The sequence below is a fragment of the Mesocricetus auratus genome, unplaced genomic scaffold (assembly GCF_017639785.1).
Source record: "Mesocricetus auratus isolate SY011 unplaced genomic scaffold, BCM_Maur_2.0 Super-Scaffold_100003, whole genome shotgun sequence".
NCBI lineage: Eukaryota > Metazoa > Chordata > Mammalia > Rodentia > Cricetidae > Mesocricetus > Mesocricetus auratus.
Genome location: NW_024429188.1, coordinates 71,659,203 through 71,673,211, shown reverse-complemented (window position 1 = coordinate 71,673,211; position 14,009 = coordinate 71,659,203). Strand labels below are relative to the sequence as shown.

Genomic DNA, 14,009 nt, shown 5'->3' with positions numbered 1-14,009 from the left:
GGGTAAATGCAGCTGATGAACTTTACGTGAGGAAAGAGAACCTGAAACAGCCTCCTATAGCAAGTCTATGATTATAAAAAACATGACAAAGATTAATGAGCCGACAAGGTAACCAACATTAAACAAAGGAGGTGGGAAAGGAAGAAGTACTGCCTCAAACGTCTCCTGTCACCACTACAAATGTGCAAACCAAACAAGGATTCCAGGCAAAGGAAGATAAATCTGGTCACAAATGAAAACATTCTTGTTTCCTATGCTGGGTACTGAAGGAAATTATTTTAAAAACTCATCTCACTTTAATCTTTGTGTTAACAGATCCTTGAAATCCTTTCAAAATGGGAGTCAATTCCCTTAGCGAATTCTTATCAGAAAGACAGGGCTAAACTACAATAGGAAGACAGATGTCTCACAGAAGTATGTGTTAAGCCCCTCAACTGAAGAGTGGACAGAGAAAATGTGGTCCATTTACACAATGGAGTACTAGTCAGCAGAAAAAAAAACAATGGAATCCTGAAATTTCCAGGCAAATGGATGGTACTAGAAGAAACCATCCTGAGTGAGGCAACCCAGTCACAAAAAGAGAAACATGGTATGTACTCTCTCATATATGGATTTTAGACATAGATCTGGGGAGTGCCAGCCTTGAATCCCATGGCCAGAGAGTCTGGGGAACAGAACCTTCATCCAATGGCTGATGGAAGCAGAGGCAGACTCCCACAGCTAAACACTGAGATGAACTCAAGGAACCCAGTGACAGAGAGGGAGGACTGATGAGCAAAGGGGTTAAGACTGGGCTGATTTAACCCCCCAGAAACAGCTGACCTGGCAAGGGTTAGCTCTTGAATACCAGACTGATGGCTGGGAATCCAGCATGGGACTGATCAAGACCCCCTGAATGTGGGTGTCAGTGAGGAGGCCTAGGTAATCTATTGAGCCTTGGGTAATAGATCAGTATTTATCCTGGGCATACAAATGGACTTTGGATGCCCATTCCACAATGAGAGATGCACTCTCACCCTGAACTCTTGGGGGAGGGTCTAGGCCCTGCCCTGGATGAAATGACAGACTATGGACACCCCCATGGAGGGCCTTACCCTCCCTGGGGAAAGAGGGGGTTTTGGGGGGGTTGGTGGGAGGGCACGGGAAGAGGGGAGGGAAAAGGAGAGAGACCTGGGATTGACTTGTGAAGCAACCTTGTTTCTAATTAAAAAAAATTAAAATTAAAAAAAAGAAGTATGTGTTAAATAGCTGAGACTAATGTCCTAGGAAGGAGGAGAGACATAACGAAGCCTAAGCCCTTCTCACTACTGCAAAGACGGTTTGGGGTAGACACACCATGTACTGACAGTAATGGGATGGGCATACACAGCAGCACAAAAGCATGGGATGTTTTAGGGGGGAAGATGAGATATTTGGCCAGAACTTTGTCTTGTTGCCATTCATCTTATGAGACAAGCTTAGACTCATCATTTCAATCACCAATCCCTGAGTATACACCATGGGCCTATATCTTAAAATAGTGTGCTTTTGAAGTAGGTTTCTCTCATAGGGAATCAGCTAAGAAGAAAAATATTAAGTCCCTCTGTTCTTGTCCAAAGCAATCTGTTCCCAACACAGGAACCTATTGAGTAAGTACATTATTTTGAAAATTCTGAAATTAACACTGGCAGTGTAAAATGATGGGAAGAGGGCAGATTTTTGTTATTATTACTTTTGTTTTTTTTTTGTTTTCCAAGACAGAGTTTCTCTGTGTAGCCCTGACTGTCCTGGCACTCGCTTTTTAGACCAGGCTGGCCTTGAACTCACAAAGATCTACCTGCCTCTGCCTCCCAAGTGCTGTAATTAAAGGTATATGCCACCACCATCCAGCAAGGGCAGATATTGGATTCAGAGATTTTAATCTTTTATTCAAGAATATAGTACCAGATTCAGGCCACAATCCTCAGATCGGAGTAGGCGCTTACCACATCCCAATAAGAAACTTAAAACTCCTGTTCTTCCTTTTCTTTACCTGTAAAACTGAGGCACTGCCAACTAACACAAGGCTGTCTACAGAAACGGAAGTTACTGAGTATTTACAACTACTGTACTTTCTTTTTCCTTTAGACTCCAATAATATGATGAAAGAATGCAAAGATTCTGGAAGGGCAGCTGCTCTTATTTATACTGTGCTTTTGCCACAGTACAAGCAACACTTTGAAACTATGCATTATAGACCTCTGCTTTGCTCCCAGTTTGCTACATCTTAACATCTACAGACCTGGTCTTATACTATATTCTCACTATTAAAACTCCTTACAAAGTCAACAGCTATTCACAATGGAGTTGTTAGACTATCAGAAAACAAAGGATGCATTTGCTGCATCACCAATTCTTGTAGAGCTAGGTTCTGAATATCCCCAAGTCTGGGCCAACAGAAGTTTTGGTGAGCATAGAAACATTATACATCTGCAGTGTCCAGTGTGGTCGTCATTAGCACATATGGCTACTGAGCACTTGGAATGCAATTTTATTGTGCCCAGGAAATAAGAACATTAGGTGTTACTTAATTTGAACTTAATTTTAATAAACTTTAAATTGCCACTAGTGGTTAGTGGCTGTCACATTAGACAGTGCAGATATGGAATATTTCCATGTTCCCTGTATTTTCAACAGATATTTAATATTTACCTTGTCCTCGTTCCATGGGCACTGGTCCACCTCCTTGCATTCCAACTTGGGCTTGCATGACTCCTAGAAAATAAAGGACAGGGAAAAACATAAATTGGGCCTATAGAAAAAAACAACAGTGGCTGAGTTTACGAATGTCATAACTACCAGTCAACAACGCACACTTTAGTATGTCAGACTTTAGTGACAAATGAGTTCAGAAGGAATATTTCATGTCAGTTACCAAAATTGTGGCAGAACCCCCTTTAATACAAAAAATCCATCTTGTGTCTGAAAAAGCTCTCAAATGACTCACTGAACATTCATACAAAGGAAAAGCTGTCCTTGCCTTCTCAACCTAGAATCTGAGTTTGTTTTACTTGTAAACACAGAAGTTATATAAAATCTGTTTTAGTTTACATACACTAACTTTTCTAGAAATGCAATTACTGAGTATATTATGAAGACTGCAATTTGTTTTAAGAATTTTAGTAGAGTTTTTCATTACTTAGGAAAACTACATCAATACTTCTACGGTTTTGAATTACCAAAGCACATATCACTACAACTGTCTACATTTTTAGTTTTTACATTCATGGGATAGATGTAAACACCTATTACATTTTGTTTTCTAATTCTACCCGGACATTTACATATTAATTTCTAAATTATGAATTAATTTTCCTTTTACTTTTTGTTTGTACTGTAATTAGAGCATTATATTAATTTTTGAAGTTATGTTACAAGGGTTGTATCATCTGTACCCTATATTTCAGAACAGTAAAGCCATTGAAAAATGTTACAAAAAGGGGACAGTAGATTTAGCAGGGTTGAGAACCTGTGGTCTACACTAACCAGATGGGGTGTGATGACTGCCTACTATATAAAGAATAATCGCACACCACACATCCTTGTTTGGTCCCTTCCACATATCAATAATTGTCTTTTCCTCAAAGGAACAAGATATGCTGCTGAGTTGGGACAAAAGGCAAGCTGATTCTTTGCAGTTCATTAATACTTCCTATTTCATTGAACATGCTAAGCACTAAAAAATGTTACGGATTAAGTACCCAGAGAACTGGGTGCTAGTCCAGCTCTTGCTACTAAGGAACTGTGATTCTGAACAACTGACTCAATAAAGTAATACATTCCCCGCTTCCTTATCTGTAAAACAAAAACGTTGTTCCAAATAGTAGTCGTCAGAAGGGTGTCCCCAGCCAGACAAACCATATCAGTATCAACAAGAAAAATGCAAAAACTGCAAATTCTCAGGTTCTGCACCTCAGACTTATTAAATTATAGTTTGGTAGCAGAAAACATCAATCTGCATTTTATAGGACCTTCAGGTGATTCTAACATACATTAAAGTCTGAAACCACTGATTTAAATGGTTTCAAAGCGTCCTTCCAGCCATAATATTCCAAGCCATTGAAACCAGACCAATTACCAACACAATACAAATGTTTAAGATCTGGGCAGAAGGCATTATGAGCATAATTTCCTACATAAAGAACATCACATAATACCTTTTATTTGTACAGGCTAAATCCCCAGTGGTGGAACTGGTAGTCAGAATGTAGGAATCTTTCATGTTGTCTACTTCCTTTTATAAGACTGAAAGCCTTCCTATTCCTACCAATGATGATGAGTACAAATTTCCTTACAAATATTGTTCTCTTCTTTGAAACTTGGACATTTTATTTTTATTTAATTTGTAACCCCAAACTATAAAGGAGGGGATTTTTGTTGGCCATCTGACTTTGCTCTTTTACAAAGCTCTTAAACAGTTTCTTCCTGCACTTTTCCATAGGTTGTTTTTCTTCTTACCAATTTTCAAAGAGCTCTGTAGGATAGCTCAAAAAATTCCCAAGAAGTTTTAAGGAATTCATAAATATAAATACCCCTTGAGTTAATTATTTTAATTTTATGGATGATCTCAGTTTTTATTTTTTGGTTCTTTTAGGGTGGATGTTTTGATTCATAAGGATTTTTTTGTGCCTGGTGCTGGGGACTGAACATGGGACTTTGCACATGGTAGACAAGTGCTCTACCACTGACCTACACTCTCATTGCCATTAATTTCCTCTTCTTAGTATCTTGTGGTTTATTATTTTTTCTAATTAATTAGTACCAGTATGGACTTTATTTTTTGTTAGTAACATAGGTATTCAGAATATTCATTTTCCTTTAAGCACCACTTTACTATTTCTCATACCTATTTGTATGGAATATAAATATATATTACTTTTGTTTTAATTTACACTATTTGCAATTTTTATTTCCTCTTTAAATTGCTATAGTATGTTCTTAATTTTCTAAGTCAAGATTTCTTCACACTCACCTTTTAATTATTTATTTCTAATTTTATTGGTCTAAAATCAAACAGTGTTATCTGTAAAAATGTCTGCCTCAAATTTGCTAAGTTTAACTTATAGCTAAGTATGTGGTCTTTTTTTAAGGGTTCTCATGGTCATTTGGAGTTGAGGAGTATACTCTGTAGTCAAGAGATGTAAGGCTACTCTGCAGTAAGAGAGGTAAGGCTGTCTCTAAAAATTAAGTGGAACTCATTATTCCTATTAATTACCTATTACTCAACCAGAGAAGGTACTGATCAACAGCCTATGTAAGACAATGTAAGTACAGAAATGGAGAACAGGTACTTAAAAATCTCTATGAACCTGACACTGTTGTGACATTCAAGTACCAGCACACTTGTCTCACTTAAGAGCTCATTTAGCTGAGATTGGTGGCATATGCCACTAATCCCAGTACTTGTGCATCTGAAGTAGAGGGACTGCAAGTTTGAGGCCAGCCCCAGCTACACAGCAAGACCTTTTCTTTCAAACAATACAAAACAAGAAATCATCTAGTTTCCTCAGCCTAGAATACATGTTATAGGTAAACATACATTTTATAACAAGATCCTATTACTAAATAATGGGCTGCACTTCAGCAGTTGCTACTATAAAACCGCAGTAAAGTAACAAAATGGTAAAGACTCGAATGGAAAGTTACCTGCAGGTGCTAAGGAACCAGGGCCAGGTCCTGCTACGGCTGCTGTCATTTGTACTTGGGCTGGAACTCCACCTGGCATAGAAGCTTGCATCAGAGGCGCGCCATTGACATGCATTCCACCCTGACAAAGAGAAAAACAAGTGAGAGCAAGTCTCTTCAGACTCAAACCATTAGTCTATAGCCTTCTTAAGTTTCTCTTAAAATTCGTAGCTCCAATAGTCTGCCAAACATCCTTTTTGTGTATCTTCTATAACATTAGGCTTATCACATACTCTGAATTCAACAGAAGCAAACTGCAGCATGTAACTTGAGCCTGGTTATCTGAACACAGTTAAGATGGAATATATGCATGGTGCAACAACCCATTTTTGGCTTCACTGATTGATGCCTAACAATTAAGAGTTAAAAAAAAGCATTATACTCAAGACAAGGGACTAAGACTTCAAAAAAATATCCTGCTGGTACTCCACATTTTTTTCAAACTTTAATAACTTCTGTCCTTGAACATAACTTTCTTGGGAGGGGGTATAAATTTGTAGATTTTTTAAATGACACATTCAGTTGCCTGAGAGAAAGGGAATGCAATCTTTTCATGAGGTATTTCCTAGAGAACCATGCACATCTTTGGAATGAAAAGAACTGCAAAGAATAAAAAGACTTTTTAAAAAATCAAATACATGAGCACCAAAAATAAAGTTTAGATTCTAAGTTCAGTAGTACCCCACTCTTTCTGCATGTCTCTGCCATCTGTGTGCAGTGTGAGAGCTTACTAATAAAGTGAGAACTGAGATCAGAGTAGAGATGCTGCTCCCATCTGCTGCTTCTTACACTGACAGCAGTGCTTTATCTGTTGGATAAGGTCCAAAATGGCTTGGGTCTCAATGGCTCACGTGCTCATCCCTTACACATCATTGGATGGCAGAGGAGGAAAGTGAAACATACTAGCACCTTGTTTTCTTCAGACACATTTCAAGACCTCCAGTGGATATTCAAAGCCTTAGGTATTTTTTAACTTGTCTGAATATATCACTATTTTCCTCCAAGGTTCAATTTAGAGGTTTACAGCAATAACTAAAAATAGAACAACTACAGCAATACACTGCAATAAAAGTTGTATGGATTTTTTTAAATATCACATACATGTTCACAATAATCAAAACTAAAGCAGAAAAGAGGAAAGTTTGCACAGGGAGGTGGTTACAACAGGTTATGAGATTAGACAAGGTTCAGATCCTAATTTGCCACCCATAACTCTTTTGGATTGGTTGCATTTTCAGTCTTAATTTTCCATTTCTGTAAAATATTTAGTTAGGACAGGGGCTGGTAAACTATTGCTCATTGGTTAAATTCTTCTCAACTTTTGTTTTGAGACAGGGTCTTTCAACATAATCTTGGCCATCCTGGAACTCTATGTAGACCAAGTTTGCCTCAAACTCAGAAATCCATCTAGCTGCCTCTACCTTTCAAGTGCTAGAATTAATGACATGTATCACCAAACCGGATAAACTCTTAATCGGTTAAAATTTTTTCAAGCCAGGAATAGTAATGTATGCCTTTAATTCCAGCACTCAGGAGGCAGAGACAGGTGGGTCTTTGTGAGTTAACAGGCCAGTCTGGTATACACAGCAAGTGAGTTCCAGGACTGCCCTAGAGTCATATAGTCAGACCCTGTCTAATATATTTTTTCCTCAAATTTCTTGTGTTTACATGTACACCCACCCCAGTGTGTATGTGGAGGTCAGAGATTAGAGAACAACTTGTTTAAGGTCTCTTTTTCCACTATATGGCTCCGGGGGGTTGAACTCAGGTTGTCAGGTGTGGCAATAAGCACCTTTATTTATCGAGTCATCTCATCATCCATCCATCCATTGAAGCATCCATCTACCTATCCATCTATCCATCCACCCAGTGTGTATACTATGGCATACTTGAGAACAATTTGCAGGAATAAATTCTCTCCTTCCACAATGTGTATCCCAGTGATTGAACTCAGGTTGTCAGACCTGATAGCAAGCACCCTTATTTTCTAAACCATTTTGCAAGCCCCAGACTTTGTTTGATTTTTTGAGGCAGAGTCTCAAATAGCGTAGAATGGCTTCCATTCTGCTAGGTAGCCAAGGATGACTCTGAACTCTGATCTGCTTTGATCTTCTGTCTTTACTTTCCAAGTGCTGAGATTATAGGTATCACGATGCCTATTTCTATCAACGGCTTCATAAGTAGGGGTTTCCTCAAATACAATCACATACTTTTACATATTATCTCACATTAGAGATGACAGTTTGTAAAGCCAAAGGTATTTATTATCTGAGATTCTAAAGAAAATGTTTACTAATCTTTGCCCTATACCATCACTGGATTCATCATGTTATTTACCTCTGCCCATCCAGTAGGTAAAAAAATGGTGGCTTATTTTAGCTTATATTTTATTTTTAGATTGAATACTTAATTTCAGTTTTGTTACTGTTTATGCCCACTACCCATTTTGGTATTTTTTAAAAATTCATTTGCATTTTGCTTATGAAAATAGAGATATAAACAACATAACCTCCTACGTGATTTAAATTACGCCTCTCTGGGCGGTGGTGGCACATGACTTTAATCCCAGCACTCGGAAGGCAGAGGCAAGAGGATCTCTGAGTTCAAGACCAACCTGGTCTACAAGAGCTAGTTCCAGGACAGGCTCCAAAGCCACAAAGAAACCCTGTCTCGAACAAAAACAAACAAACAAAATTACACCTCATATTTTTCTACTCCTTAAATAACTACCCAGAATTCTTATACACATTTAAAATGTTTATATTTGGGCTGGAAAGATGGCTCAATGATTATACACACTTGCTTCTCTTGCAGAGGATTTGAGTTCAGTTCCCAGCACTCACACAGAAGTGCAAATTGGTCTATAACTTATTCTAGGAAATCTGACATTCTTTTCTGGCTTCCTAGGACACTGTATATGCAGTGTACTTACATGTATGCATAAAACAGATATACATAACATAAATCTTTAAAACATACCTATATATATTGAACTAGTTTTGGCATTTCACTTAGCAGCTTGAGAATTTATGCTGATACATATATCCATATGGAGAATGTTCCCGTATTTACTTAATTTCACTTTCTGTATGCTTTTATATTTTTGAGTTATCTGTGTTGATACCACATATTTTTGCCTATCTTAATGTTGTAGGGCACTAGGTCTCTAAAAGTCATTCCTATTCATACATGTAGTTTACTTGTTTAATGATTTCCATTGGATAGATATACCAAATTTTCTTCAATTTTCATTGGTGAACATTTCACATGTTTTTAATATTTGCTATTATCATATGACAATAGACACCTTTCAGCATGACCAAGTACTCTTTATTTAGAATTAGCCTCTTGCACAACATGTGTGGCAAATCTTTTTCCCATTTAGTCTTTAGTGTTTGCTTCCTTTTCCTTACAAAAAGGGTCAACTTATAGATGTATTAAATTTTCGTGTTTGTAGGGTTACAATCATGCTTTTGAACATGTGCTTTCCCCTTTGTTACTGCTGAGAATGGAGACAGTAAGAATGCTTGCCTCATTTTGCTGCGATGTGGATTAAATGACGTAACATATAGGATATTGAAGTGATAACCACAGTGGCAGGTATACACACCCACAAAAAAATTAGCTTGCTAGAAAAGGGTTCACAGGAAGGATCTCTGTTTTATTAACTTGGAATGCAATCTACATTCTTTCAGGTGGCATGTGTTCTGCAATCTGAAAATTGCTTTTATGCCTAAAAATTTTAATTACCATCTCTGATTCTTGCCGTTTCTTCTCTCAATATTCTCCTGGAAAGAAAATAACATTTTAAGACAAATAAAAAAATGTTGTGGAATAAAACCCTACCAAAGATTGAGCCTGAGGGGCCTGAGGATTCTGCTGGTTCATTGACACATTGGGTCCTGAGCCAGGCCCAGGAACATGAACTGGCTGAGGGTTGCCTGAAATCAGCGTTGGGATATTTGTCTGGCGATGCAGAATTTTCTAAAAAATGAAAAGATACATCTATGAGCTATCTGTTTAACAAGCCAATCAGGCAGTTCTTATCCCATACAAAAACCAGAAGCACTCACCAGGGCAATCTCAGGATCCACAATTCTCATCACTACCTGTGCCTGTAGCAAAGCATAAGCCAGTTGTGGATTCTGAAGCAACATGTTTCGTGCTTCTTGGGGACTATTCTGGACACAGAGCTGAGAAGATAAGAAAATTCACCTTCAGACTCAAGACGATGAATCTGATGACTCGAGCTATTTCATCTCATAAATGTAATATTCAAGACAATGTCTGAGTTACTACTGATTTTCTTTTTGAGACAGAGCCTCATGTATCCCATTCTGGTTTTGAACTCACTGTGACCCTTCTGCCTCAGCATCCCAAGTAGTGGAACTGCAGGCACAAAACACCATGCCTGGTGATTTAGCACTGATTTTGACATTGACCAAAAAATCGTGGCTGTGGCAGGCAAGAAAAGGCATTTAGAATATGGTAATATTATCACTTATGGGCAAAACTATAATTTAACATCTACAGGGGGCACAGAAACACAGCTGGACTGTTTATATATAAAAATAGCTCTGTGTATAAAATGTAGATGATACAGTGCCAACAGACTCAACTACTTAAGCTCAGGGAATGATGTCCATTAACTCCTTGGAAATCTGATGTAAAGTATCTTGCATAATCTAATGCCCCCCCACCTTCATTTGTTTCATCAGCTCAAACATCTGTTCTGGTGGAAGACTGGCAACTGCTTTGCTAATAGATTCAGGGGCATCCTCAGGACTGATGGTCTCTCCATAAGGTGACTCAATGACAGGTGCACCAGTTCCAAGGCCTGATTAGGAAGAAAGCACAAGAAAGTCAGGAAGGCACAATAACAACCTTAGTCATTTCAAATGTCTATTTTCCAGGGTGTCTGTGAGCACCAACCAATAACTCCAGACTCTGGAGCTGGAAATTAAACCACCCAAAAATCTCCTTTCTGAAAACAAAAGTGACAGTGAATCTTCTGTTATTACAGGACAGCTGGAAAAGTGATAATGCTGGTATTGATTTTTTTTTGGCAAAACACTTCAGAAGAAAAGCATGTAAACACACAAAGACATTAATTTCAACAGCATTTGTGGACATGCCTTTAGGCTTTATGAACCTGAATTTCCCAAAAAGTGGAGAGCAACTCCTAGAGAACAGAAAGATTTCTAAAGTCAAGTTGCTTAAATATACACATCCTCCACTCAGACGCCCCCGGTTCTAAGAAGCTTTTCATTCAGCTAACCACCTCAGCATCTTGAAAGCATAATTGCAAATAACAACTTGTATTATCTTCACTAACTTGGAATATATATGGCTTGCATTTATACTCACTTTTCAGTTCTTCTTTGTTCTTTTCACTGGCAGCATTATCCACTCGAAGTGCTCGTCCACTGAATTCACGCCCGTTCAAGTTCCGCATGGCACTAAGTGCTGTTTCTTGGTCTTGGTATTCACAGAAGCCATAACCCTTTGGTTTTCCTGTCTCCCTATCATATACCAATCTGAAGAGCAAACGCAAGCATCAGAAACAAATGCTACACACACACACACACACACACACACACACACACACACACACACAAAAGCTGGCTTCTTGCTAACATTGGCATGTTCTAATTTAGACCACAGTAAGGCACCTTTCTAAACCAGGCATGGTGGCGCACGCCTTTAATTCCAGAACTCAGGAGGGCAGAGGCAGGCAGATGTCTGAGAGTTCAAGGCCAGCTTGGCTATACACTGAGTTCTAGGACAGTCAAGCCTGATACACAGGGGAACCCTGTCTCCAACCCCCCCCAAAAAGATATTCTTCTAACTCTGCTTTTATGTTTATTTGTTTTTGGCTTTTTCAAGACAGGGTTTCTTTGCACTGCTTTGGAGCCTGTACTGGAACTATTCTGTAGACCAGGCTGGCCTTGAACTCACAGAGATCCGCCTGCCTCTGCCTCCCAAGTGCTGGGATTAAAGGCGTGTGCCACCACCGCCCAGTGGGTTTTATGTTTTTTAAACATTTTAATGAAAGAAATCTTCCAGGTAAGGCTGGATATGAATTATAAAGCATGTACATTTATCTCAAAATCTGTGATTTTTTTTTATTTTTTTGGTTTTACGAGACAGGGTTTCTCTGTATTGTTTTGGAGGCTATCGGTCCAGCCCGGCCTCGAACTCACAGAGATCCGCCTGCTTCTGCCTCCCGAGTGCTGGGATTAAAGGCGTGCGCCACCACCGCCCGGCAAAATCTGTGATTTTGTTTGTAAGATTCTCCCATGAAGATCTTAAAAGAGGATCTCACCTGAAACTAACAACATGTTTGTAAGATTCTCCCATGAAGATCTTAAAAGAGGATCTCACCTGAAACTAACAACAGGCCCAACCTCAGAGAAGATGTCCTTCAGTTGTTCTTCGGTAGCTTCGTAAGGAATGTTTCCCACTAAGGAACAGATAACACATTAAAATGCTGGGGCAGTAATGGAGCTCTCCAGTGAGCAAGTAAACAGCAGGCTTTCTACCTTTATCAATAAACATGTAACAAGTTGACTGAACATAGTGTTCTCCAAAACCTGCTTCCACTGTATCTTTTCAGATCTCACAACAGAGCCAGAGACTAAATCAAAAGATGTCATTCAAACAGTTCTCATGTGGATATGAGAACTTGAAAGGGCGTGAATTCCCTTACTTGGATGAAAATAAATGTTTAAGCAGTGGTATTTACTCATAGCCTTGTGACTACTAAAAAGATAAATTAAACGGGGTGGACTCATGTTTGTACTTCCATGTATACATGCACTTATGGAAGGATAGCCATGATTATAGTGGAGAGGGCTTAAAAACTATTCTGACCTGTTTTGTCATGTTTCTTTTAAACAGTGCTTCTTTTTGATTTGAGTCTTATTATATAGCTCTGGCTGGCCTTGAATTCGAGGCAATTCTACTGCCCCAAAACGTGCTTTAAAAGCAATACACGTGGCACACGCCTTTAGTCCCAGCACTCGAGAGACAGAGGCAGGCGGATCTCTGTGAGTTCAAGACCAGCCTGGTCTACAAGAGCTAGTTCCAGAACAGCCTCCAAAGCCACAGAGAAACCATGTCTCGAAAAACAAAAACAACAACAACAACAAAGGCAATACACATATTTTAGAAGTAACTCCCTTAATTCCTAAGAACTGCTTAGTTTCGCTTCTCTAGAATCTCCCTGAGCTGTAACCATTCATTCATTCATTCATTCATCCGCAACCCACCTCAAGGTGCCAGATGGCCGCTACCACTATGGTTGGATGAAACGTTACAAGTAAAAAGCAAGCGATATTACGCGTTTATGAGAGGGCGGGAAGTGGATATAGGGTCGATGGCTTCAGAATTAAATCTGTATTTTGGGCTAGGAGAAGCAGCACGGAACAGGGACGCTCTGTTTCCACGCACCTTTTCTCCTAAAAAATAACTGAGAATCATGAAGGGGAAAACGTAGAGAAGACAAACGCTAGAGTCTAGCTCCCTGAGCCACACTGCGGAAAACCTCCAATACCTTGGAGCCCAAGTTGGGGGGGGGGGGTGTCTGTTTGCCCACGAGTACACCAGGCTGCCGCGTCAAAGGACATCGGCGAAACCGCATGCCCGCCCCGACACCCGCACCAGCTGGGGACCGCAGGGGACGTCCCTCCCTGCCTGGAGACGCCACCGAAATCCTCTCACCGAATACAGAACGCAGAGAACGATCCACCGCAGGGTCTCTAACAGGCAAACCCGCCATGGCTCACCCCTGAGGTGGCTTCCGGTGCGCCTAAACACACTTCCGTGGAAGAGTGAGGTCGGGGCCGAGCGCGCCTCCGTCCGGTGGGAGCCGGAAGCACCTGGACGGAGCCGCCACGGATCGCGCTCCCCGCGTCACGTTGTGGGTTCCCGCCTAGAGTTTTGTCCGGGGGAGGGGCAACTGTCTGCGGGAAGGGCAACGGCCCAAGAAGGGGGCGTGGTCTGCGCGTGCGGGGCGGGGCTATGCTAATTTGAAGTCTTCGCGTGGGCAGTCCTCCTTCTGCGTCGTAAGCACTTAATGGATGGCTGTAGCGGCTTTACCCTGGCAACAGGAAAGTCATTTGCTAACAGCTCTGGCACTGTCATCTCAGTTCTGTCCTACTAGAAATGCGGGGGCCGTCCCCAGTAGCATACATCCTATTACTTTGTTGAGGCTTAGCTGTACCGAGGGAGAGCTGAGAGAATCTGGGGAATGAGAGGACTCGCAAAGTCTAGTACCACCATTAGTAAGCTAGGGAGAACAGACT

The 14,009-nt window shown here is 40.1% G+C and overlaps 1 protein-coding gene across 3 annotated transcripts in view; it reads right to left on the bottom strand.

Moving 5' to 3' along the window:
* The window catches only part of Cstf2 (cleavage stimulation factor subunit 2), a 31,090-nt gene extending 17,439 nt beyond the window's left edge, over window positions 1-13,651 (bottom strand). The window contains exons 1-8 of one of the 3 annotated variants that reach the window (XM_005072499.4): window positions 13,426-13,651; window positions 12,088-12,166; window positions 11,071-11,240; window positions 10,404-10,540; window positions 9,777-9,896; window positions 9,550-9,687; window positions 5,665-5,785; window positions 2,671-2,733 (exon numbers count right to left, since the gene is read on the bottom strand). In XM_005072499.4, coding sequence (XP_005072556.1) covers window positions 2,671-2,733; window positions 5,665-5,785; window positions 9,550-9,687; window positions 9,777-9,896; window positions 10,404-10,540; window positions 11,071-11,240; window positions 12,088-12,166; window positions 13,426-13,483 — 886 coding nt within the window. In that variant the 5' untranslated portion in view covers window positions 13,484-13,651. Of the gene's footprint in view, window positions 1-2,670; window positions 2,734-5,664; window positions 5,786-9,549; window positions 9,688-9,776; window positions 9,897-10,403; window positions 10,541-11,070; window positions 11,241-12,087; window positions 12,167-12,974; window positions 13,145-13,425 lie in introns of those variants that run through there. The other 2 variants (XM_005072500.4, XM_040744370.1) reach the window with 2 other exon arrangements.
* Window positions 13,652-14,009: the final 358 nt, after the last annotated feature.